The sequence below is a fragment of the Ceratotherium simum genome, chromosome 10 (genome assembly GCF_057802395.1).
Source record: "Ceratotherium simum simum isolate JZ-2026a chromosome 10, ASM5780239v1, whole genome shotgun sequence".
Taxonomy (NCBI): Eukaryota; Metazoa; Chordata; class Mammalia; order Perissodactyla; family Rhinocerotidae; genus Ceratotherium; species Ceratotherium simum.
The window spans coordinates 35303843-35331550 of record NC_141909.1 but is presented as its reverse complement, the minus strand read 5'-3'; the positions used below and the strand labels follow the sequence as shown (position 1 = coordinate 35331550).

Genomic DNA, 27708 nt, shown 5'->3' with positions numbered 1-27708 from the left:
GGGCAGGCCCCGCCCCTCGCGCTCGTCGCCGGCGTGAGGCTGCGTTGATTTGAATTTGGAGCCTCGTTACTCTGCGCGGAATGTGAAGCGAGGAGTTGCCGTTCGAATTTGCTACGCGGCCTCGATGCGATTGGCTGGTTCGCGGACAGCGGTGCGATGCGATTGGCCAGTCGCCCACAAGCCCCGTGCCCTGGTTGGCCTAAGACAGCGCGGAAGCGGGGAGTTAAAGAGTCTGCCTGTCGTGGGAGCTGGTCTGGCCCCTCGGGAGCGCCCTGGAGTCGCTTTGGGGGGCTTCCTTTTTATACACACCACTAGGTACGTTCTTTGTAGTTCTTGGCCTTTCTTGCTGTCTCGAATTGGAGCGCTTCACGTTTCCCGGCTCCGACCTGCCTGCCCGCTCGCCCCGGGGTGAAGGGGAGCAGCGAGGGAGTAGGTGCGGAAGAAAGGGGTGCCAAGAAAGAGTGATCGCGTAGGGTTGGGGGTGACACCGGCATGAGTGTCCTCCTCTGCTCTTCGTCCCGAAGCCAGCTGCACTTCAGCGTTCCAAGAAGTGGATTCTGTTTCTCTAGTTGTAGCGCCCTATTGGCTGGAAGTAAAGCAGTCTCGCCTTCAATCCTGGGGGTCTTAGCGAAAGGAGGCTGTCTGAGGAGAGGCAACTAAAGGGGGTTAATTTCCTAGCCTCAATCAGTCGTACTTCTCTGACCCGGGCTGATGTGCAAGTAAGGCACCCGTGCACAAGCTTTCTTGTCTCTCATTTGCTTGCTACAAATACTTGTTGTTTAGTAACTGCAGTTTGATAGGGAATTGCTGGGTTGTCTGAATGATGTTCAAGTGTTTAGAGACTTGAGATAATGAATAAAAACACTATAGGTATAAGTCCTTTAGTTGGAAAAGGATTTGTGCTTGTAGTAGCATTTAGTTGCCTCGAAGGCGGACGTGAACTCAGTCATGCTTGGTCAACTGTTGCTTAAAAGCCACTTCTCTGAGCTCGTTGATTCTTCTGCAAAATGATATCACCAGTACCTTTCCTTTCTAGCTTTCAAGGTTATCTAGAGGATCTCTTGAGAAAATGCATGTGATGCTTTTTGTAAATTATAAAAAAGCCCAAGAAGTTAGGTTTTGAGTTCATGCTTTTTGTGAAATATATGTTTGTTGAATATATTTTAATTGTCAAAATGAATGTCTATGGAACTTTGTAGTTCTATTATACATACTTCTGATTTCCTTTTAGTTTTTTGTCTGTGCTATGGGAGATGTCAAAGAATCAAAAATGCAAATAACACCGGAAACTCCAGGAAGGATCCCTGTTTTAAACCCTTTCGAAAGTCCTGGTGATTATTCTAATCTCCATGAACAAACTCTCTCCAGTCCTTCTGTTTTTAAATCAACAAAATTACCGGTAAGTTATGCTTGACTAGTGTTTAAAAATAATTTTAAATGTAATATCTTTCTTTACAAGGTAGAGGGGAAATTTATCATGGAACATATATATCTGGCATGTGCTTTTTAAATTGTTCTTTATAGTGTAGTGGTTGGGCTAAAAATAAGTTAGCTAGAAGATTTTTTTTAGTTAGCATTTCTCTTTTTTTTTTTATTTAATAGATAACATGTTAGTTTCCTGCAACTGTGGATGTAGCTGGATACTATGGTTGATGATATGTCTACAAATACCATATTAGAAAATAAGCCATGTCATCTAATTATCTATTCTCATTTACTCAGCAAACATTTAAATGCTGCTGTGTGTCAAATACAGTGCTAGGCATAGAGGTTATACCTTGAACAGTCCAGGTCATTAGACACAAACTCTCAAGAAACTTATACTCTAATGCAGGAGTCAGCAAACTTTTTCTGTCAAGGGCCAGACAGTACATATTTTAGGCTTTGCGAGTCATCTGGTTGATGTACAAATACTCACCTCTGCCTTGTATCACAAAAGCAGCTATAGGCAAAATAAACGTGGCTATGCTCCAAGAAAGCTGTTTTTTGTGGACACTGAAGTTTGAATCTCATGTAATTTTCACATGTCATGAAATGCTAATATTCTTTTGGGATTTTGTTAACCATTCTTAGCTTGCAGAGTGTGTGAAAAGAAGCCAGTCTCTACTCTAATGGGATAGACACAACTAAACTAGTGACCACACAATATGATAGGTGCCATGGTTAAGCAGTGGTTAAGCATAAGAGTGACGTGGAAGGGAAGGTGCTCTTGAGGGGATTAGGGAAGCCTTCATCACTTGAGCTTATTCTTACTGTTATGGGCTACATTGGAGAAGTTCTTTGGAAGTCTGATCTTTTAACCTAGTAAATTATCTACAAACTGGGTGGCTCTTTATGCTACACTTTCACATCAGCTTGAGCAGGTATGCACTAGAGGAAAGTTTTACAGTTACACAGTTTCTATTTAGTCATTAATCTCACCTTATGATTTTTAATTGAATCATATAAATTTTAATCAGTCTTAATAAAAATAATCGAAGGACGGCAACTTAATCCTCAAGGCCAGAATGATTGGCGTCTGGGGTTTTTAAGCCTGAATTTGTCAAAAATATATTCTGAATTACAGATTAGCATTTGAATAAGTTTTTGGTTTAGTTGGATAATTGAATGCGGAAGGGCAGCGCTAGTTGCCATTCGTAATTATTTCAAGGATCAACTATTTAAGAGCTTTTGCTGGCACTTTTGTAGTTAGAACTTTGTTTAATTTCAGTTCATTTTTAGTGAAAGTAAAGACTTTTGATAATGCTAGGAGATTCTTACTTGGGCATGTTACATCACTGATGAGTGTTAATTGTGGAATTTCTATACCTTTAATGCTCTACTGTAATTTTTCTATTACTATGTAAAAAATCACCCAGAGGGAAGAGTTGGATATTTTTAAAGAGATACAGTCAAGTCAGTTGATTCAGTGTGATTTGATTACCATTTGCCTTTTAATTTAGTGGTGAAGTCAAATTTTAAAATATGATCTATAAGATATTTTTATATTGTAACCATTTACATTATTTTTGAAGCTGATGTTGGTTAGCATTTTAATGAACTATGTTAGTTTGCTTTTACTCATAAGCTCACTTTTTTCCCTTAAGACTCCAGGGAAATTTAGATGGTCTATTGATCAACTAGCTGTAATAAATCCTGTAGAAATAGACCCAGAAGACATTCATCGTCAAGCTTTATACTTAAGTCATTCTCGGTAAGTTTTCCTTTCTTGCACGTAAGTGTAATAACCCACTCTCAAGTGAAGAGAGAGAGGAAATTCCAGAGTGAATATTTTTATATGTAAAGATATCAGGGAAGAAAAATAATGATACAGATTTATCCTATGTAACTGAAGAACTGTATCCAGAAAGATTCCCTCACTGACAGTTCCAAATCTGGGTAGGAGTTGTTTTCTTTTAGAGATAACCTTCCTCTGCTGCTTATGGGACAACTCTGCCTCCCCAGCATTGGTAGAGGGAGGGCACTTTGAAATTTGTACGTTTCTACCTAATTGAGGCTTCTGCCATTGAATTTTTGTTTTGTTTTCTTTTTTGGTGGTGTAGGGTAAAGCAAAATGCTATTTCATTGTCATCTATGTTTAGGGAAGCCAAAAATCCCCTTACCAAATTAAGACACATTGAATGGAAGGGTATCCATTAACAACAGAGAGAGCTTTTCTAGACATCATCCAACTTTGATGTGGGACACTTGGGGATCTGAATTACATTGTCTTGAATTCACCTAGTAATCAGAGCAGCCTTAACTTCTTTGTTAATGTGTCGTGTAGGTTTCCAACTACTAATGTGCCTCAGACTTGTGCTGCTTACTGATGCCTAATGTAGTGAGACCATGCACTCCTAGTTTTTGATTACAAATTGCAGTATTCTGTAATTACAAATTACTGATAGCAGTATTCATTAGTAGTTCGAGGGACTCTTTTGTTGATGTCAGTTTTATAGTCTGATTTTTTTATATTGGAAAAAATATCACATACTGGCATGACCAGCTTTTAATTTTCAGTCCTAAGGTACATATGTTGTCAGTTCAAAATAATAGATAATCCTTTTCCCTTTAACTTTAGAATTCAATCATGCAAAGATGCACACATGTTGAAATGCTCTTGCAAATATTTGTCTGGCTCTTCTATTCCTTCCTCTCTTGGCTTGGTAACCTGATGACCATTCCCTCATAATTAGTTAATGTTCCTCCAAAGTGTTGTAGAAAGGGAATAGAATGGAGATAGAGCATAAAAAGATTTTAACTTAAATCTAAATAATACCTTTGAAAAAGAAGGTGAAAAATAATATCTAAAAGCAAATGAGTCACAAATGAGACTAATTTTTTATCTCACACAAACTGTGTGCTTTATTTTGCCTCTTCTCTTCAGTATATTCAACTCTGGGCAACTATTATCTGTCAGTCAAGAGATATTTGTTGAGCACTATGAGGCACTGTGAGAAACACCGAAGAAGGATAGAATGTTATTCCTGCCCTCTAGAGTCAACAATACAATTAAGCAAAGTTGTGACACAACATTTGTATAGTTGTTAATAAATGATGTATTGTCTGGGTAGGCTTATGAAAAGAATCTTGGTGTATTTCAATTGATATATTTATAATATAGGAGAGGGGAAAAGAGTGGGAAAAGACCCTAATTTTAATGTAATTTACTAATGTAATACAGTGAATGGTTATGGCTTCTACCAAGGGTAGTGAGTATACTCTTAAAACATGTTGAATCATTTTTAGAAACAAGCACTTGCTTCCGATGTCTCTTCCTGCCTAACCCGAGTTCCCTATTTCAGTGTTTCTGACCCTTTTCATGCCATGCTACACAGAAAGAATGATAACTGTAAGGCATACTGGTGAAAACAAATGAGTTTGTCCATACAGGAGGTGAATAATCCTGAAATCCTAGCCTCCCCCACCCCCCCGCCCACACACAAGGATCCATTCAGGGCATGCCTGTAACCTGTGTACATCATGACGGTGTCGTGTGGTGTACTGGTCGGGATATTCTGCCCTCTATGACTTTTAGAACCTTCCGTGATCTCGCTCTACCGTATTTGGTGAGACTGATTTTCACTGCTTCCAGCAATCACCTGAATATTTCAGGTTCTTAAAATCCCCCTGATGAAGCAGCAAAAGGTTTCTGAATGAGGTAATGCTAGATCAGAGCTTACTAATACTTTATGCTATTATGATGCACTGTCATTTTGACCTGGTTATGTCCATGATAAGATGAAGAGAACTGAGTTATTATCCTCAAAATGGCTGTTGTTCAAGCTGAGATATGTAGATTATCATGGTAGTCTATTTTCTTGTAAATCTCATACTTGAAAAACCTACTTGATTTTAATTTCTGAAACATATACATTATCATATAAGCTTCGTTAAGCCACAAACAAATATATACATGAAAAAATTTTGAGAGGAAAAAAGTGTCATACCAAGTTATTGATGGAAAGCAAATATTCTTTCCTGCAACGGATTAAAGAAGTGGTCCTACAAGGCTAACTGCTGGGTCCTTGGCAAGTTTATGCCTTGTGCTTGAGACCTGACATTTTATATTAAATCTTATAGCTGATAAATTTGTGTTGCTGTAATTGCATATTGTATCAAAGTGAGGGAAAAAAAAGAATTCATGTGGACAGAACTTTATATTGTTGATATTTTATTTCATAATAATTTTGCCTATTTATTCAGAACTGTAAGGATGATAGTTTATTTTCTATTTCAGAGTAAGAGTTGATTCTAAATTACAACTATGATAAACTTGCTATAATTGAAGAAAAAGCATTTGGACAATTTTTAGATTTCTGTGGAATGAAATATTTCTGAATTTGTGGTGATTAAAGGACAAAGTTTATTCAAATTACTTTAGTTGTTAATAGTAATTTTTAAGTTATATCAATGTAAGCCTTTTCAAAGAAAATACTATTCCATTCACATTATGAATGGAAAAGAGGAAGGTAAGCCTTAATAGCACAATGCTCAATATCTAAATACCGTCATTTACTAAATGTCATAAGATGCCAGTTTTTCTTTTAAAATGAGCTTAACATTTGCTAGTTTTCAACAGAAGGAAATTATTTCTTTGAAAGGTTATTATTTTACATGTTCAAGCAGCTGAAGTAATGGCATGGTTATTTTTCTTCTTTATCTCTGTATAGAATAGATAAAGATGTGGAAGACAAAAGACAAAAAGCCATTGAAGAGGTAACTTAAATCTGTTACTGATCATTAAGCCAGTGAAGCATCAATTCTGCGTGTGTCACCTCTTGTAGGAAGACTTCCTTCAAATCTTTTACTGTCCCAACTCTTCACCAACCTGCCCATCCCCAGCTATCTTAAGCGCCCGTCTGTGCTCCCAGAAGACCAGTGTTTTTCAGCTATTCTGGTGCCTCTCATTGTACTTATATGCTATTGGAATGATTGGTTTAGTGCTTCTCTCCCCTAGACTGAATCCTTTTTTGGCCAATATTGTGCTTCATTCATCTTTTCCTTCTCAGGGCCTAGCACAGTTTGTCTTCCTGTGCCTTCCGAATATTGACTAGCACAAACAGAATTCTGTTTCAAGTTGGAGTTTATGTAGAGGAGGTTCAATATTTTCAGACATTGAAAATCTAGATTAGCATTGGTAATAGCTTTATCTTTTGTTGTTAATTCTTTGGATTTTTAAGATGTAGCTATTTCATGAAATGTCTTACTGCTAAGTATAAAAAGTATATCAGAAACGTAGGATTTTTTTTTCAATAAAAATAAGGAACTAAATTTTTCACTTTTTGCTTGCTTTGTTTGCTGAACTCCTCTTAGAGTGTAAGTAAGGGTTATCTATATAATTGTTTCCTCAGAAAGTCTTTATGTCTTGGCAGCAGTTTTTATTTTTCCTTTTTCCCCTCTCTAGCCCCTTCTGCCCACCTCTATTCCTTAGCTCTACTTGGCTCTTGTGCAGCCCAAAGACTTCAGCTCTGACGGGTTTAGAGATCAGGTGGTGTGCCAGCCCCTTCTGCACTTATTTTTCTAGTGTATATTTCAAATACAGCCTGTTTCTTAGAAAACAGTTTCATATAATTTACTCTTGCCAAACATCATCTGCTTCTTAATCTATCTAGTAACTTCACAATTTTCATTCTAATCCAGTCACTTGATTTCTACCCAGTTGAATATTCTCAGACTCTTTTCCATTTCCCAACATTTTGGAAAATAAGCTCTCTCTTTCGAATCCTTAACTTTTTAAAGGAAAATTCAGCAGGGAACTTCAGAAAATAAAGTCAGAATGAAGATTAGGGTTAATGTATCAGAAACAAATTAATGCATCAGCAACAGATTAAATTTTTTCATATATATATTTGAAATACAATAAATACATGCACCACATAGTAAAAACAATGAAAAATTCGAACTGCAAGGAAAAAATAGAAAATAAAAATGAAGAGCCTCTTGTTCCCCCATCCCACTCTCTAAATTTAACTACTGTAACATTTCTTGCATATGCTTTCAGATTCATTTTATGTATATAATAGCACATATCCTTTAAATATTTTACACAATTCTCTTACTGTTTTGCATCTTGCTTTTTTTGCTTAATAATTTTTCTTAGATAATTTTTGTTATTAGCACATACCAATGTTTAGTAATAGCTTAATATTCCGTGCTATGAATGTCCCATAACCTAATCCAGCCCCGGTTGATAGATGTTTAGGATGTGTTTGGTGTTTTTCTATCACAAATAATGCTGCAGTGATCACACTTGTGCATATATCTGTGTGTACTCGAAACGGACTTGCTAAGTCAGAAGATTTGTGTTTTCAGTCTTGGTAGATTTGGCCATATTGCCCTCCCAAAAGGTTGTACCAGTTTATACTCCTGGGCACATTATGATACTGTCTGTTCTCTCATATCTGCAATACTGGTTATTATCAAACTTCTTAATTTGTGCTACTCTTATTACTTTAAAAATTTCATCTTGTTATTTGTATTTATATTTCTTTTATTTTGCATGATCTTATGTATTGCTTCATAAGTTTATGGGTCCTTTATATTCCCTTTTTTCTGGGAATTGTCTATATCGTCATCTCTGCTCCCCTCCCTCCCTTTTTTACATCGTTTCCTCATGTATTCATAGGTAGCTTAGCCAAGGAAATTAGTTCTTTGTCATAGATAGGTATAGTAAAATGTAAAGAAAATGTTTTGAGTTGCCCCCAAAACAGAGAAGGAAGGGGAAAATACTGTATTAGGCTTAATCAATTTTATATCTGGAATGAAAGAGGAAGGACATTTATCCAAATGCTCTATCTCCGTTTGAGTACCCTGGCCAGTGGTGTGCTGGTAAATGTTCAACAAATGGCCCTCTGGTTGTGGGAAGGGGATGAGTGTTAGTAATTGCTGCTATCCATAGTGTAAATACTCCACCCATGGCAGTTTCAAGTTGTTGATGTGACTTTACTGAATGGGAGAAGAAGTGCAGTGGTACACCATTATATGTAGGAGTCCCACCCTATAGCTACAAAAGATGTAATTAACCTCAAGAGCATAAATATTGATAAATATAGTAAAATAATTAGTAACTGATGATTTTGAGTACTTATTACCTTTATTTTTAATATAATTTATCATAAGTTTGTGTAATTTTATTTTTAATATTGGCTTTGTTTAACAGCTGACACACACAATTCCTGAAAATTTAGCAATTAGATCTGATAGCCGGTGCAAGCCACCTCCAGCACACCACGCATACTGGCTTACTTGTATACGCCTATCTCCATTTATTTCTTCCCTCTTCATTCTCCCTTTTGTCATTCCCCCCTAAGAAATGGAGGAGAAATTAAAAATATTTTCTGTATGATTAGTGCTGTTAGCTTAATTTGCAAGTTTTAAATTTAATTGGTTGATTTGAAGTTTTAAGATTTCTCTTTATATATACTTTAAACTTCTTCCATTTTACCTTTGGTCATTTATGTTCTTAAGTATTAAAATTTTAAAATGTAACTATAAAGTCAGTATATAACGTGTTTGATGGTTACTTGAAAATAACATAGATACCTTTTCATGTTTGCAAGGGGAATTTATGCCTAATTGTGTGACTTTAATTTTCCTAGTTTTTCACTAAGGATGTCATCGTACCCTCTCCTTGGACTGATCATGAAGGAAAACAGCTTTCAGAATATCATCCCAGTAAAGGTATTAAAAATCATATGAATGAAAATCATAAAATCATAAAAATCAGTGAATATAAAGCAACATATAGTGAAGTGTCAGTTTATCTGCTTTGGTAGGAAGCTTGCTATAAATTAAGTTTCTGGATACCAGAGGATTTAACTGTTTAAGGGTTAGGATTCAAAACTTGACTAAAATGTACTAAATTTTGTTTTTGGCATTCTATTCTGAATTTAACTTTTCTTCATGACCATTGTGATTATCACTTGTGGTGATGGGTTTAGAGAATCCATAAATACAGAAATAGTTGATACTGAATATAGACCTGAGTTGTTAATGATTTTTGCAGTGATTTTTAAGGTTAATTTTTTAAATTAAATCCTAAATTGCTTTGCTTTTTGCTAATTTGCTGATGTCTTATAAAAGTAGAGGAAGGATGGACATTTACATGACCTCTGGGACAGGATAATACAGCTGATTATCTGCAAAATTAATAAGGAAATTGAGAAGCAAGCCAGTAATTTTCCAAATATTTTTCTACCTCCTGGAAATAGTTTTCTTATATTTGCGTTCACTGCCCTTTGGGTTGTGAGCAGTGTTCGAATATTAGTTGTATACATGCATTTCTCATTTCAGTGGAATTGCCCACTCTTCTATGTAACATACATTAATTATGCGCTCAGTATAAGAGGGAATATTTGTTCCATTGTTTATCAAAAACACAACAATAGAGAGCCAGCCCCATGGCCGGGTGGTTAAAGTTCACGCTCTCCACTTCGGTAGCCAGGGTTCGTGGGTTCGGATCCTGGGTGCTGACCTTTGCCACTCATCAGCCATGCTGTAGTGATGACCCACATACAAAGTGGAGGAAGACTGGCACAGATGTTAACTCAGGGCTAATCTTCCTCAAGCGCGCGCGCACACACACACACACACACACACACACACACAAAAAGAGGATTGGCAGTGGATGTTAGCTCAGGGTGAATCTTCCTCAGCAAACAAACAAACAAAAAACCCACAACAATAGTAGGTTAAATGGACTGAGCACTTTCCATGTGCCAGGACGGTGCTCAGTGCTTTCAGTAATTCCTTACAACTCATATAAGGTAGATGCTGTTATTGGCCTCATGTTATAGGTGAGAAAACCTAGTTTTAGAAAGGTTGGAGTACTTGTCCAGGGTTACAGAGATGATAAAAGTGGTAGAGCCTGGATTCAAAACTAGGCATTCTCAGTTCAGATTCTGTATTCTCAGGCATTACAAAGTAAAGGTAGCGTGCAAAAGTGAGTGGAGACGTGAGTTGTAGACTTGCTGCTATAAATCAGAAGGGGATTACCTTGATCAAATTATTCAATCTCTTTAGGCCTCAGTTTTTATTTGTAAAATAAAGAGGTTGAACTACATGGTTATATATTAACATCCCTCCCAACTCTAAAATTTTGTATCCAAGGTGACATTTTCATAGACACTAGTTTTTCCCTCCAGATTCTTTAATGTTGGGTTTTTACACAGATGAATTAACCTTATGTGATCTTTTTTGTTTTGTTTTTTGTTTTTGCTGAGAAAGATTCCCCCTGAGCTAACATCTGCTGCCAATCTTCCTCTTTTTGTACGTGAGCCGCCACCACAGCATGGCCACTAACAGATAAGTGGTGTAGGTCCACGCCTGGAAACTGAACCCACGCTGCTGAAGCGGAGCATGCCAAACTTAACCACTAGGCCACTGGGTCTGGCCCTGTGATCTTTTTTATAACATCATTTCATGTTCCAAGTATCTTGTTTTAGTTAAAGTGATACAGGATCAGGAAGATGCTAAAAATGCTACAGCTTCTTTGATATGCTAATCAAGCCCATGATGACAGAGTGCAGTGGTTAATAGGGTGGACTCCAGAGTTGTGCTTTCCAATATGGTGTTGGGAGGTAATTCTCCATAGGTCTAGAATTTCTATACATCTTGTGAGGAGTGGCATGGACAGGTTTTGTTTCAAACTATCTTTTCAAGGAGGTTTGTATTGTGAACACCCTTGGAAGACAGAGATAGTATGTCCCTCCAAAGCAGAAGATAGATTTGTTTTGCTGTCCAGTATGATAATGACAGTGTCTCCTTCTGGAGCAGGTTTGCTTGCAGCAGGAATGGGATTTCCCAAGCTCAGGGTTCCTCAGCTGTGACACAAACCCACTGTGTACACTGCATCCACCTGGGCTGTTTCATGTCGCTTCTAGGGGCAAGGGGACTGACATGAACATGAAGCTTATGCTGCCTGCTGTGTTGGGAATAATGAAGTCCTTTGTCTTTGACCCAGAGGCCTCGTGTCTTCAGCCAGCACCTATGGAATATTGACACACTAACTTGTTAGCTTTCAAGGAGGGTAAAATCTCAGACCCTTCACAGTTCTTGACATATGGTGGCCACTAGCCTCATGTGGCTATTTAAATTTAAATACATTAAAATTTAAAATTTAGTTTCCTGGTCACACTGTGGACATTGCTTGTGCTCAATAGCCACATCAGTGAGAACTATATTGGCCAGCACAGACATAGAACATTTCCATCATCACAGAGAAAGTTCTACTGGACAATGCTACTTTAGGGTAGAGGTTGGCAACCTTTATCTATAAAGGACCAAATATTAAATATTTTAGGCTTTGCAGACCACACAATTTCTGTCGCAACCACTCAACTCTACTATTGTACTATGAAAGAAGCCACTGATGGTACATAATGACTGAGTGTGGGTGTGTTCCAGTAAACGTTATTTACAAACACAGGCAACAAGCCAGATTTGTCCCATGGGCTATTGTTGACTGATCCTTACTCTAGGGTAATATTGCCTGGGTTTGAATTGTGCCCAATACAGCTTACTAGCTGTGTGACTTTAGGGGAGTTACTTAGCTTTTCTGTGCCTCAGTTTCCTTATCTATAAAATGATGGTTATTATGAAGATTAAATGAGATAATACCTCCAATATCATGTACCTAGCATATGGTAAGTGCTCAGTATTATTTACTTAAAGAATAACAAAGGAAATAGTGAGTCAGGGGGAAAAATGATTTTGTTTGTACACATTGGCTTATGGCATCAACTTTTACTAGTATTTATGCAGCAAGGTGCTTTAATGAGTACCCTCATGTGTTTTTGTTTGAGGACTTGAGTGAGAATGTTTTTGGAATATATACATAGACTGAGAATTTCTGAGTTACAGGCTGTGTTTCTACCTGGTTTGACTATGCAGTGCCAGACTACTCTCCAGAATGGCTGCACAGTCTACGCGGCCACCAACAGTGCCTAGGATATCTTATGTCCCAAGATCCCCACCAACCCTTGGCATTATCCAGCTTTCAAATTTTTGCCTTTCTAATGGATTGTTTGACATTCTAAATGATTGTTTTAATTTTCATTTCTCATATACTGATGGCCTTTTTTACTTCCTCTCTTGTAAAATGCCTATTTATAATTAATTGGTCATATTCCTGTTGGAGTTGTCTTTTTTCCCCCTGTTAATTTCCAAGTTACCTTTATAATGTAGTTATATTAGTTCTGAACATTTCAGATATCATCTCCCATTCTGTCATATATGTGTTCTGTTTGTTCTTGATGTTTTTGGTTGCATAGAAATCCTTATTTTGGTGTAATCAAATCTATCCATTTTTTTCCTCATTTGATTGTGGTCTTAAACTTTATAAGAAATCCTTCTAGGGGAAACAACCAAGGCAACACTTGCAATAGAGTTGAGAAGTCCTGTGATATTGCTGCTGTAGGTGTCTGTCTGATCTAAGGAGGTCAGGGAAGGCATGCTGGTAGAAGACACAATTTAAGCTGAGACTTGAGTTAGCCAGACTTAGGGAATGGGGGAGTAAGATAGAGGGGAAAGACTGTGAGAAATACCTAGAGGTGAGAGAGAGAACCTGTAGTTTTAAGGTACTCAAATAGTAATGTTTAGTTGGAGACAACCACGCTAGAGACAAAGACAAGGTTTTTGAAAGGCTTCTATGCCATGAAGGTGTTTGGACTGCAGCCTAGAGACCAAGGACATAGTAGGGTTTTCGGCAGCAGAGTGCCTTGCTTACATTTGCTTTATAGAAAGTCATGCTGCCTACAGCAAAGAAGGCATTTGAATCTAGAATTTTATTTTTTATTTTATTTTTTTACTCATTCTGATAGTATTTAATAGACTTTAACTCATTCACCCACTCACCCACTCACTCATTCACCCATTTATTTATTTAGGATTCTTAGGTTACTAGTCTTTATTCTGTTATCTTAATTTAAACTTTCTGGGTTTTTTGTCTCCTTGTTTTTTCCTTCTTTTTATTTTGCTTATATTATCCATTTTTGTCATTGTGTGTTTTAGTTTTTTTATCTGGTGATTTTCAAGTTATGAAGCTTAATATTTAGTCATTAACTTTCAATTTTTTAAAAAGTTATCTGCAGCCTTATTTTTGACTCTTGTCATGAAAAAAACTGAGCATGGTTTTGTCAGATTTCAGCTTTTGTCAAAATGATCTGGCATTTTAATTCAGACAACTTATCTAAACCCATTTTGGAAAAACATTAAGCATCAGAGGGTCTGTCTGAGGACTGAGGATGGCCAACATGCATGCCCAGCTTTTATGGTTGACATCGTGGAGAGCAACCATGCTTTCCTTAAAAGATATTCCTTGGTGCCTCCTTATATGCTATGGTAATCCTTCAGGTTTTATCCTGTGCTCCCCTAAAGTTAAAAACAAATAAACTTAACAGTAACATGCCAAATTATATACTTATGTATGCAGACATTTATTTTTTAAATGTTGTAAAATAAAAGTTTCCACTTTCATTTTTTACTCGGGAAAAGTTACCCTAAAATAAATGAAGAATATAAAATGTCTGATTTTTAACTTAAAATGTTTACAGGAATTAACATAAATAATGAATCTCCAATTAGAGGAAAGCTGACTATCCATTCTGAGAAAAGCAATGGTGAGTATGAATATAATCTGAGAAGAAGTATGTTCCATATTAAGCTACATTTGATATTAAATTCTGTTCATGTGCTAACACTTGACGCTGGAATTGAAATTGTTTGCTTTTTATGAATGAGCTATATGAGAGCTGACTTTTAAAAACAATTAGAATAGAGGCATTCGGCTGTATTTTAGAAAGAGCAATATGCTGTTTTCTTGTTCAAAGCATGTGAATTGATTTCTGGTTTTGGAAAGCATTCTTTTGAAAATTTGTTAATATTGGGAAATCTATCCCCAAATATAGATTGCTGAATTCTTCTTTGATTCAGGTGCCACCAGCACAACCAGGAGTTAATTCTCACCATTAACAGGTTTACAGCAGTGCTGGACAGTATGGGAAAGCACTTACTGGAAGGTGGCATGTTATACAATAGAATGCATAAATGAAATAATTCAGCTTGGCTGGAACATCATGGGGAGATAGTTGATTGGGAAGCGCGTGCTAAATTGCGTGTAATGTGCTTACGTTGATTTATCTATGTTTGTATTTGTTTATCTGTTTGCTTCCAGCTGCTTGTCAGACATTGCTGTCTCTTCCTGTGGATTTTAATTTAGAAAACATATTAGGTAAGTACTGTATTTGTTTAAACCTTTAATAACTTAAATAAAAGGTTTTGTTTTGATGGCTTTTTGTAAATGGGAATATGTGGCAATGCCTCTTTCTGAAGAAGTAGGGACACTGTCCTGAAATTTCTCCTTTTTCTTTAACGTGGCCTGAATTAGCCTTTTATCATAATGAACTTTACTATAGACATAAACTATTCATGGATACATCTTACTGGTATTACCTATACTTATAACGAAGCACTCAAAAAAGAAGGAATAATTTCAGATTTAAAACATCACATATGCAATTAAACTTTGCCCTCTTTTTTGAAAAAAATTCAAACATATAGTACATGCTGGGTTTTAAAAATCAGATAACTGAAATATAATTGCTCTTCAAAATCACTAGCTTTGCCTTTTATTCTGTTAATATTAAATATAGGTGACTATTTTAGAGCTGATGAATTTGCAGATCAATCTCCTGGAAACCTTAGTTCTTCATCCCTCCGAAGAAAGCTATTTTTAGATGGCAACGGAAGTATCTCTGACTCCTTACCTCCAGCTTCTCCGAGAAGTCCTCATAGTGGTGCTCAAGCCTCGCTCGAGGTTTTTTACTCGATAGATTTATCTCCTGTACGCTGTAGGAGCCCTGTGCAGACACCGAGTTCGGTAAGAAGTGTATTGAACGTGGCTGCTTAGTTTGCTATAGATATACTTGGACCTAGATGCTCATATTGCTTTCAAGAGGAATAATTGTCTTTTGGGTTCCATATTTCATACAGATTAGCCTAGTTCACATTTTGTCATTAGTCATAAGAATGTTTTCAGTCAGACTCTCCAGTTTTGTATTTAGAGGTATATGGGATGACCAAATTTATCATGAGTCTCAAGGAATTTCAGTTGTAAGTTATTTACTGAATTATGTAAGATTTTCAGTATAACACAACTAGATTGGCATTCATGGAGTAACTTAATTTAAAAGTTTTCGTAAATAGCAGCTTAGTATGAAATGTAATGGTTTGTATAAACACAGTGCATTTATATTTTATCTTGACTAATATATTCTATTTCAAAATTTTGTAACAATCTTTTGAACTGTCATTGTTACAAGATGCCTTGCCTTTTGGCATCATGCCTTTTGCCAAAAGGCAAAGGTGGCATCTTGCTTTTGGTGAATGACCAAAGTTTATATGACCTAGTTTATAAATGTGTTTCAAAGATGAAGATAAATAACATGTGGTATATAACAACGTGGAGAAAGAGAACCATATAATTTTATTTGTTTATTTTTATTATAGGGGCAGTTTTCTTCTAGCCCTATTCAGGGTAGTGCAAAAAAATACAGTCTGGGAAGTATAACCAGTCCTTCACCTATTTCTTCACCCACTTTCTCACCAATTGCATTTCAGATAGGAAAGACACCACTCTCAGGTATGTCTCATAATAAAATGCCTACTTTAAATTTTTATCTTGTCAGTGTTTCTTTTTAAAGAGGCTCTTTTTAGCTTGTTTTTTACACATACCTTGAATTTACCTTCCAAGACTGCAATTCTCAGCAAAGTTCTCCTCAAGTGTTAAATACAGGTCATTTGATTAGTAGTATTTATGTCAAACATTCTTCTAAATGGAATCAAAAAAAGACGGCAATATTAGAGATAAGTTGGTTTTAGTATGCCTTCTGACCTATAGGTTCAGACTTCGGTGATAGGATATTCATATTTTGTAAAGATATATTCATTTGAGTAAGGTTTTTAAGGTAAATATAGTGCATGGAAATTTACGTATTTCTCTTGGCAATATGTCTGTTTCTCTGAAAAAAATTATAGCACTTTTTGAAAATTTTCACAAAAAAACCAATACATAGTAAATAGAATTGGAAAACTGAAAACTGTATTATTATTAGTCTTTCCTTTATGTATATATGTGTATATTTGTGTGTATATATAGGTCCACACATGTATGGACACACACACATGCACATATATATACGTATTTATAATTCTATATCCTGCTTTGTTCACAAAGCATTTTACTATGAGTATTTTCACAGGTTATTCAAGTCATTTATTATTGTTTGAAACCATGATTTTTGAATCACTATGTAATATTCCATTTCACAGATGTACCATTTGTTTTATTGATAAACATGTAAATTATTTCTAATTTTCCTTTATCACAAAACCAATGATTATCCTTGTATATACATTGTATTGTACATATTTATTTCCATGAGTAAAATTCTCAGAAGTGGAATTATTTGGTCAAAAGGGGTGAATGTTTTTTTTTTTTTTAAAGATTTTATTTATTTATTTATTTTCCCCCCAAAGCCCCAGCAGATAGCTGCATGTCATAGCTGCACATCCTTCTAGTTGCTGCATGTGGGACGCGGCCTCAGCATGGCCGGAGAAGCGGCGTGTCGGTGCGCGCCCGGGATCCGAACCTGGGCTGCCAGCAGCGGAGCGCGCGCACCCAACCGCTAAGCCACGGGGCCGGCCCAGGGGTGAATGTTTTTAAGGCTCTTGAGGAAATTTTGTCAAATTTTCTTCATAAAAGTTTGCACCAATTGGAATTTTCATCAATAACGTATAAGAAAGTCAGTTTTCTCCCTATCCAGAAACACTGGTCTTAACTGTTATTTTTGATGTTTGTTAATTTGTGTTTGTTACACAAAGAACTCCTACTGTTTTATTTATTTATTTTTTTTATAATTTTATTTATTTTTTCCCCCAAAGCCCCAGTAGATAGTTGTACGTCATAGCTGCACATCCTTCTAGTTGCTGTATGTGGGACGCGGCCTCAGCATGGCCAGAGAAGCGGTGCGTCAATGCGCACCTGGGATCCGAACCCAGGCCGCCAGTAGCGGAATGCATGCACTTAACCGCTAAGCCACGGGGCCGGCCCCGAACTCCTACTGTTTTAATTTCTGTATCTTTGATTATTATGATGCACTCTTTCCAAATGTTTACTGGTCATTTGTTTTTTGTGGAGGTGGGGGGGATTATTAGTTCAGACTTAAGTGTTTTTGTTAAACAAATGGTCTCTCATTGCTTTTTTGTGTGTGTGCGGAAGATTCAGCCCTGAGCTAACATCCGTGCTAATCCTCCTCTTTTTTGCTGAGGAAGACGGGCTTTGAGCTAACATCTATTGCCAATCCTCCTCTTTTTTTATTTTTCCCCAAAGCCCCAGTAGATAGTTGTATGTCATAGTTGCACATCCTTCTAGTTGCTGTATGTGAGACTCGGCCTCAGCATGGCCAGAGAAGCGGTGCATCGGTGCGCGCCCGGGATCTGAACCCAGGCCGCCAGTAGCGGAGCGTGTACTTAACCGCTACGCCACGGGGCTGGCCCCTCTCATTGCTTTAACTTAGCGTTTTTTATTATTTGTGTGGCTGAACACTTCATCTATTTATTTACCATTGGGAGGATTGTTTATGTGCTTCTGCCCATTTTTTTTTATTTTGTTTTTAGTAAGCTAATTAAGTTATAAAAGCTATTAAATTTTAAAGCATTTTGATCATTTTGATTATCATTGTTAAGCTCCTTATTATTGCCAATATTATTTTACAGTCTTTTGTTTGCCTTTTCATGTTGCTTACAGTACTTTGCATAAACACAAATAGATTATTACATATTTCATTTACCAGGTATAGCTATTAAATTGTAGCTGTCAGCTGGTTTGTCTGGTATCTTTTATAAATGAACAATATTGTTGTAGTAGCAATATGCTTTTGAGGAAATAATTCTCAGGGAATAAAATATTTTGTTTAATTAAAAAAGGGAAAGTGGGGGCCGGCCCAGTGGCGCAGCAGTTAAGTGCGCCTGCTCTGCTTCGGTGGCCCGGGGTTTGCAGGTTTGGATCCCGGGCACACACCAACGCACCACTTGTCAAGCCATGCTCTGGCAGCATCCCATATAAAGTAGAGGAAGATGGGCACGGATGTTAGCCCAGGGCCAATCTTCCTCAGCAAAGAGAGGAGGATTGGCATCGGATGTTAGCTCAGGGCTGGTTTTCCTCACGAAAAAAAAAAAGTGCCAGAGAAATTATTTTTGAAGAGCCTCATCCTGCTTATTGAGACACATTTGTATGTGCTATTGTTTTTAACAGCAAAATTTTGCTTTAGTAAACAACACAACTGTTACAGATACCCAGTTTTTCTGGCGTGAAACATGATGATTACCATTTAGTAATGGCTTTTCCATTTCCATGTTTTTGTGATGTAATTTTTCCCTCCCAATCTTTTAGAACAAAGGAAGTTTACATTTCATTCTCCTGAGGCTTCATCTGGAACAAATTCTAATGGAATTACTAATCCATGTATCAGAAGTCCTTGTATAGATGGCTGCTCACCAATTAAAAATTGGTCTCCTCTGAGACTGGAGATGTGTAGAGGTGGTACTCAATATCGGACCTCACTCATTCGGATTCCTTTTACTCTTGAGGCTCACAGTGAAGTTGAAGAAGATAAAGGGACTATTCCTTCCACAGATGCCTCGTCACCTGCCATGGACACTGCTGGAGTACACCTGCGGCAGTTGAACAGTGACGCTTCTCCACGTGGCCCACGTTTAGTGGTGACTGCCATGTCTATTACACAGAATCAGTCTGGTGCTTCTGAGAAAGAATTAGCACTGCTGCAGGATGGTGAAAGTGAAAAGGAGAATAATACTGTGGATATGGTTGATCCTATAGAGATAGCAGACGAGAACACTTGGATTAAGGAGCCGGTTGACAATGGGAGCTTACCCATGACTGATTTTGTGAGTGGGATTGCCTTCAGCATTGAAAACTCTCATATGTGCATGTCACCTCTTGCAGAAAGCAGTGTCATTCCTTGCGAAAGCAGTAACATTCAGGTAAGTTGTTTTAATATTCTATAGTCCTTTACTTTGTTCTCTTGGTGTTCTTTATCCTTTTTTCTAAGATTATAGTAAGAAAGAAAATGGGTTAAATGTGAGGACTATAGCATTATATAATATTTTTTAAAAATAGCAATACTAGGTGATACAAGAGGGTAAGTTTCTTTTAATTTGGACTGATGATGCATATTTAATATTCACATTAACTGATATTTATTTGGAGTAGGAAAAGAGGAGAGCAGGAAAGAAGTCAGCTGCTCTGTTTATACAGGCAGCTCCTCAGGATTCATCTCCCTTTTATGTGGATCTAGTGCTGAAGGAATTAAATTTCTGGTATAGTATTTGTATTCTAAAAATACAGTAGTTTTTGTCTTTCCTTTATATGATTTAGGGATAAAAAACATAGAGTTTTCCTTTATATGATTTAGGGATAAAAAACATAAAAACATAACCCTTTTATGTATATAATTTTTGTAGTTTTCTTTTAGAAAATGTGATTTATAACCAGCATTTTTCATGTAATCGTACATTTCCCATTTTCAGTATCTGGCAACAGGAAAGCATGATTCATTTGACAAATACACTTCATAGCCAGCAGTTACTTTCAGAAAGACATTTGTTCCATTAATTGCGGTGTTCTTTGAGCTGAGAATTTTGAAAGAATTTCAAAATAGTCAGAAAGGCAATTCTTACCTCCCATTTCATAGTAACAATATCTAACACTTAACGTAGCTCTTGCTATATGCCAGGCATTATTCTGAGTACTTTACATTTGTAAAGTTTAATCTTCACAACAGTCCTGTGAAATAGTTGTAGTGTTATCTCCACTTGACAGATGAGGGTTGGAGAGGTTAAGTAAATTACTGAAAGATTATATAGCTAGTAAGTGGTGAAGCCAAGATTTGAATCCTGGCAGTCTGGCTATAGAGTCCGTGTTCTTTAATCCAAGTTTATACTGACTCATAGTAATAGCTAATACTTAAACAGTGGTTCAATGTGCCAGGCACTCTTCTAACCACTTTATATATATTAATTCATTTAAGTCTCACAACAACCCTATAATGCTTTAGTGCTGTCAGATTTGGCATGCTGTAATATAAAACTCGTAGAGGGATTCTAAATGACCCCAAATTAAATGTAATCTTTTGCTCATATTTTTATGCTTGTATTGTCTACCCTCACTTTGAGGTTCATTGCTCAAAAAAAACACACTAGAATCACTTTTATATGTTTTAGCTTCTAAATTTGGCTCATAAGTAGAAAAAGCATATACAGTTAAACTTAGCCTTAAAGATATTATCTTTTTCTTTTCTTTTTTTTTGGTGAGGAAGATCAGCCCTGAGCTAACATCCATGCCAATCCACTTCTTTTTTTGCTGAGGTGGACTGGCCCTGAGCTAACATCCATGCCCATCTTCCTCCACTTTATGTGGGACGCCACCACAGCATGGCCTGACAAGCAGTGCGTCCGTGCGTGCCCGTGATCGTGCCCGTGATCTGAACCCTGGGCCGCCAGCAGCGGAGTACGCGCACTTAACCGCTATGCCATGGGGCTGGCCCCCATTATCTTCTTTTTCTCACTTTCTTTTTTCAGAGCATTTATAGAAGAATCATATAGTAGTTTTGTTGAAATACACCTTAATCATCCAATCCAACTCCCTTGGAGGCCTATATCACTACTAAATTGTCATCCACTCAGCTTGAGTACCTGTGGGGTATGCCAGTCCATTTTGGGACTTCTCTTACCATTACAAGCTTCTTCCTTATATTAAATTAAAATCTGGTTCTGTCTGTGATATCTACCCATCGGTCTCAATTTTACCCTTTGGGCCACAGCATAACAATGCCTACCTTTTGCAGGGCATTTTGTAGTTTAAAAACCTGTCTTACATTCTTATTTTCTTACCACAGAGGTAGCTTTCAAACATTTGAAGACAGCCATATTTCCCAGGGCCTTTTGACTTGCTTTATTGTGGACGGTTGGCCTCCACGTGTGGTACACAGCTGTTGTCCTGGAATATCCTTTCCTCCTCATCCTGGGAATTCCCTTCACCTCTCCTGTGTTCTCGGTCCTGCTTTCTGTATCCCATTCCTGTCTTTCCTGGTTTACTTCTCACTTTACTGGAACACATTTTCTGGAAGCTTTCTCAGGAAGAGTACGTTTTTCAAGATACTCTTGTCTGTCTGATCACGTGTTCTTTATTCTCACATTTGAAAGTTTGGAAATAATTGTTCTTCAGACTTTGAAGGCATTGCTTCATTGATTCTATTTCACTGTTGCTGGTGAGAGATCTGAAACCATTTTAATATTCAATCTTTTGTATATGATCTCTTTTTACCCCCTTTCTGGAATATAAAATCTTTTCTTTGTCCACAGTGTTCTGAAATTTCAGTGATTCTTTGGTGTGGGTTTCTTTTCGTCATTTGTACTGGGCACTCAGAGGGCCTTGATGATCTGTAAACTCCTGTCCTTCAATTCTTGAATCTTTTCTGGAATAATATCTTAGGGGCCGGCCCTGTGGCATAGCGGTTAAGTGCGCACGCTCCGCTACTGGCGGCCCGGGTTCGGATCCCAGGTGCGCACCAACGCACCGCTTCTCCGGCCATGCTGAGGCCACGTCCCACATACAGCAACTAGAAGGATGTGCATCTATGACATACAACTATCTACTGGGGCTTTGGGGAGAAAAAGTAGGAGGATTTGCAATAGATGTTAGCTTAGAGCCGGTCTTCCTCAGCAAAAAGAGGAGGATTAGCATGGATGTTAGCTCAGGGCTGATCTTCCAAACAAACAAACAAACAAAAAGAATAATATCTTAGATTTCTCCTCTATTCTCGGTGAACTCTTTTTGAATCTCCAGTTTTTAAAAATCTTTTCACTATATTTTTTATCTCCTTTTTTTTCTAGTTTTTGGGAAATTTCCTCAGCTTTATATAATAACCGTTCTATTGAGTTTTTGTTTCTACATCTTATCTTTAATTTCTAAGGTTTTTTTTGTTTTGTTTTTGGTATTAATTTATAAATCTATAGCCTGGCTGGCCGAGCATTGCCTGGTCTGGCCTTTGCCTTACTCTCCAGCCTCATTTTTTTTCCCTTCGTCCTGTTTGTTCCAGTCACATTGGCTTTCCACAGTTTTGAATAACTATGTTCCCTCTTGTCAAAGAGCCTTCGCACACACTGTGTAGAATTCCTTTCTATTCCACTTTGCCTAGTTAACTATCTATTTTTTAGCTCATAACTTAATGGTCATGTCCTCAAAGGAACCGTCTCTGATCACACTAGCCAAGCTAGATCTCATTGTATGCTTTCATAATTCCGTGTACATTTTATATTCTTTCCAGTCCGACCATTAATCCAGCAATCATGTATGTTTTTGTTTATCCCAGAGCTTACAAAAAAAATTGTATGTAATAGCTACTCATTAAATATTTGTGGAATGAAAGCAGAATGAGTGCATAGGTAAGTTCAACCAGAAGGACTGCATGATGTGAGAAGAAGAGTGGGCCAAGGTTTGGAAGCCTGAGGAAGAATTGAGAGGGTGGATAAAGGAAGCAGAGCTTCCTTTAGGAGACTGAGAAGGACCAGCCAGAGGGAAGGAAGGAACACTAGGAAAGCATAGTGTCATGGAATATCTTAAGAAGAAAGAATTGTTAGTATTGTCAAAATAACAACAAAGGATATAGGGCTTTAACAGTGGTTGCTGGATTAGTAACAGAGTAATTTGGTCAGAGAGCAGCCTCAGAGTGGGGAGGTGAGAAGTGAATGGAAGGAAGGTAAAGAAGGTGAAGTAATGAAAAAATTAGATAATTCTTTGAGGAACCTTAGTTGTGAAGGGAAAGATTATCATAGCTGGAGGAGGACATTAAAGTCCAAGATCTTTTTGTGGTTTTCTTTTCTTACTTTGTTTTTACTTTAGATGGGAGAAACTAGCATATTTGAAGGAGAAGAGTAAAAAGAACAAAGTAAACTAAGAATTGGGCAGGATAATTATTAATAATAAGTATCAGTTGTGTGTCCTTTCAAGTACCAGAGAGCAGGCCAAGTATTTTACAGTCAGAATCTAATCCTCATGATACCTTGCAGCAATAGATACAATAGATACCATCTGTTAATGGAGATTCCTTTTATTCGTGAGGGAACTGAGACACGCAACATGGGATAGATTCTAGAGTTCTGCTAGGAGGATTAGCAGAGGTAACCTTTCTGCTGTTATAGGAGGGCAGGGGGCCAGGATGGGCATGGGTGCAAATATTTATAGCTGGGGGGCTAGCATGTCTTTAAAGAACATGGGCTTGGGAAAGCAAAATGGCAGATTTATTTCCTAGCTCTGTTGGTTTTATAAATTTCAGAAAGTGAAAACTTCTTTGAGCTCATTCCCTCTTATTTAAAATGGAGATAATGGGATTATAGGATAACAGTATGATCATTGTGATTCGAGTTGATGTGAGGTAACTAACAGTCCTGAACACAGTTGGGTTTCAGTAAGTGATGGGAGAGTAAGTTCTCTGAAAGGTGGCAGGCGAGAGAAGGGACAGAGAAGGATGAGGATGAGAATGATGAGGGAAGGGCTCAAGTGCTGAGGCCAGATTTCAGGGAATGCATTGTAAGTCACAACTGTTGTCAGTTGTGAACCATCCAAGGTTTTTTGAAAGACCACATCTGATTTGTGTGGGAGAATAATAAATTTAGTAACAATGCGTAGGATGATTGGCAGTAGAGACACAGTTTCAAGGCAGCATAGTCCAACTGGAAGAATATAAACATTGCAATCAGAAGTAAGTTTGAATTCGAGTTCTGTTATTTACAGGCTGTGGGATCTTAAGGTAACATCCACTTGACAGTGAATAGAGCATGACTTTTTAATCCTTTTTAGCACCTCATCCTTCTCAGCTGTGAAATGATGCTGATGCCATCTTGATGCCTGTGGGGAGTAATGAGATGATCTGTGTTGTCTGGTTGGTACATAGTAGGCATTGACTTTAGTAGTGATCTAGATGAGAGCCAGTGTGGTCAGCCACCGTCTCATGGGGTGCCCATCCATCCTTCTCTTCCTGTAGAGTGGGAGAAACTCCCTCTATGTCTTACTTACTCCCTACTGTACTATTAACTTTTCCCTTGGTGTATTCAGTTATGTATTACTGTTGAATTATATAAGCCAGTGATTTGGCACTGGTCAATAATAAAAGGAAGAGTAATTGGCAGATTCTCTGGAAGCAATCTGATAATGACATTTTTGACCAAATAGCTGTCGAATAATAGCAGGGCAAGGTGTTACCCCTGGGATGTAATGTAAGATTCTTTTTCATACGTCAAAACGGATTTATTTAAATGGGACGTGACTCCCAGTAGTCAACATATATGCATCCACCCCTGAAAACTGGGAACATTTTTCTTAAGATTATGATAGAATGCACTTTCTAGGCTATTCTAATGTTTGTAATGAGGGCAAAAGTACAGTCTTTCCCCTTCTCTCTGATCCTAATTTGCAGAAAGGGGGTTAAGTGCAAGGTGAATCCCTTGTGGGGTTTGTGTTGTTTGGGGCTCAGCACTGTGCATCTGTGAAGTTAATAGGCTTGTTGTAAGGAGAAAGTAAGAACAGTATTATATAGAGTGCCATACAGGGCCTGGCACATTTTTAGGCACTCAGTAAATATTTATCAAATATGTACCAAAACTGAAGTTCGCTAGAATCCTTTTTTTTCTTTTGCTCTTTTGGGCTGTAACAGTGTGTCCTAGAATGCTACCACTTTAATCAAAATGAAAAGTTGAACTAACATTTAGAGCCATTATATATTATTAATGTATTACTATTATGAACTTAAGATTTTTATTTCAGCAGTGGATGTGAGTATAATGTAACTCACCTTTTAAAAAATGTATATTACCTTGAATATTCTTACAAGTAGCATGCTTTTTAGGTAAATTTTATTTAGAGAAGCAACCAAGCCATTCAGAGACAAGCTTGGTAAATGAGTTGGAAGGTGAAGATTGTAATCCTCACTTTCATCTACTGGGTGTGATCACAAAGTAACAGGAAAGCATGTTCTTAGTGGCTTGTTCACTGATTCTACACTTGATCTTAGCCAAAAGGCCGAGAAGCGATTGTTCACTGATTCTAAAGTAAATTACAAGATATATTTTATTAGAAGGACTTCAAAGTAAAGTGACTGTTTTGAAGAACAACCAGTTAAATGTAGAACTACCTTTTATGTTTATATATTCCTTTTATATTTCACTCAGTATGATTAATATTAAATATTACATTGTATTGTTCAGTGGTGAATGATAGTATATAGTAATTCACTAAATATTTTATATGTAATTATATAAATCATATATTTTATATAAATATATAAAATATATTGTATATTTAAAAAAATATTTTAAAATAAATTTTCCTATTTAAAGTTCCTCAAGGGGCTGGCCCTGTGGCGTAGCGGTTAAGTGCGCGTGCCCCGCTGCTGGTGGTCCGGGTTCGAATCCCAGGCACGCACCGATGCACCGTTTATCAGGCCATGCTGTGGTGGCGTCCCATATAAAGTTGAGGAAGATGGGCACAGATGTTAGCCCAGGGCCAGTCTTCCTCAGCAAAAAGACGAGGATTGGCATGGATGTTAGCTCAGGGCTGATCTTCCTCATACACACACACACAAAAGTTCCTCAAAATAAATTCTGTGATAAGTGAATTACAATTTGCAGTGTTATCCTTGGTAATTTTCTTTTCCTCCTTCTCATTCTTGTCAGATGGATAGTGGCTATAATACACAGAATTGTGGAAGCAATATTATGGATACGGTTGGGGCAGAAAGTTACTGCAAAGAAAGTGATGCACAAACATTGGAAGTTGAGAATAAATCTCATTTTTAACACAAAGGTATGGAAAAAACAGCAAGCTTGATATGGCTGTAGGTTATAAGTATTTACTAAACGTGACTTTTCAGTCTATTTTCTCCCTCCATTTTGCTTAAAATTTTGGCATCTGTTTATGCCTCATCCTGTCTTCAGTTCATTTAACCACAGGAGAAAGTGGTTTTTAAATCAAAATACTTCATTTTCCTAACTCTTCTGCTATGAGGGAGCAAAGAGGCTGGAGAAGGCTTAAAGTAGGGTTACTACTTTAAGATTGGTACTTGAAATCACTTCCTTAAAACTCAAGGGGAAGAGGACTAGGAGGGCCAAATAGGAGGAGAGTCAGGTTTTTGCCTTTAATATTGTCTCAAAGCTAAACATAAAAAAGAATTTGATTATTAGAGAGCGAAATAGTACAATTGAGAGACTACACATCAAATTAAGAGCGTTCAAAGGTAAGGGCTTTTAAAATCCAAAAGCCTTCATAGATTTTAGATGCTCTGAATGAGATAACACTTGCGTATCTTACATACTAAGTATTTATACAAAAGTATACTATTGATGAGGACATTTAGATGAACGTTCTAGATAGGATGGTTATAACTATATATTCATATTTGAAGAAAGCCATCATAATTTTAGGCACTAATCAGGAGAATCTTTACCTTTTATATGCCAATTTATTAATAAGCACAATAAAACATCAGCAAGTGTGCAACTTAACTCCCAGACAAATACTAACATTTAATATCAAGGCCACTTTATTTTCCCTTTCCTCCACTTTGTCATGAGGTGGGATTGTAGTTGTCCATTTAAAAGTAAGCAAGCAATTAAGATACAGGAAGAACTTTTTGATACAGAATAATGATTTGTAAAAAACCGTTATCTTCACTGTCCCTTTAGAGTTCCTAATGAAATGTGCATTCATTTTAAAAACATTGCACATAATAGTTGTGTCCTTGAATGGTCCTATTGAAACTGAACATGAGGTATTTTCTTCTTTGACAGCAAAACCACACAACACAGAGGTGTTGATGAACACAGCAAATCCTCAGTGCGGCAGTCCCTGGAATACCCAAAGACTATCACTGAAGAGCCCCTTGAATATTTTTTATGCACAAGATCAATAATGTGATTGTCACTGGGAAAAAAATTGCTTCAACTAATATGCTTAGCATTTTTCTTTCCCTTCTTAAATGTGAAAAATCGAGGGCTTAACTTAGTGACACAGGAACAACAGAAGAGCTCCTGGAACTTTCAACAAGTTGCTGAAGTACAAGTTTATTTTTTATCAATAAATATTTTTGTACTTAC

The 27708-nt window shown here is 37.2% G+C and overlaps 1 protein-coding gene and 1 pseudogene across 1 annotated transcript; one reads left to right on the top strand and one right to left on the bottom strand.

The window, feature by feature from the left end:
• The first annotated feature begins 214 nt into the window (after positions 1 to 214).
• On the top strand, positions 215 to 27708 carry BORA (BORA aurora kinase A activator). Its single transcript, XM_014781791.2, has 12 exons — positions 215 to 315; positions 1232 to 1399; positions 3087 to 3193; positions 6153 to 6198; positions 9081 to 9162; positions 14034 to 14099; positions 14654 to 14710; positions 15132 to 15358; positions 15988 to 16120; positions 18932 to 19542; positions 26290 to 26419; positions 27403 to 27708. The coding sequence occupies exons 2-11, from the start codon at positions 1247 to 1249 to the stop codon at positions 26410 to 26412; spliced, it is 1605 nt and encodes a 534-aa protein (XP_014637277.1). The 5' UTR covers positions 215 to 315; positions 1232 to 1246; the 3' UTR covers positions 26413 to 26419; positions 27403 to 27708.
• Positions 25514 to 25648, bottom strand: LOC147916092 (U2 spliceosomal RNA; annotated as a pseudogene).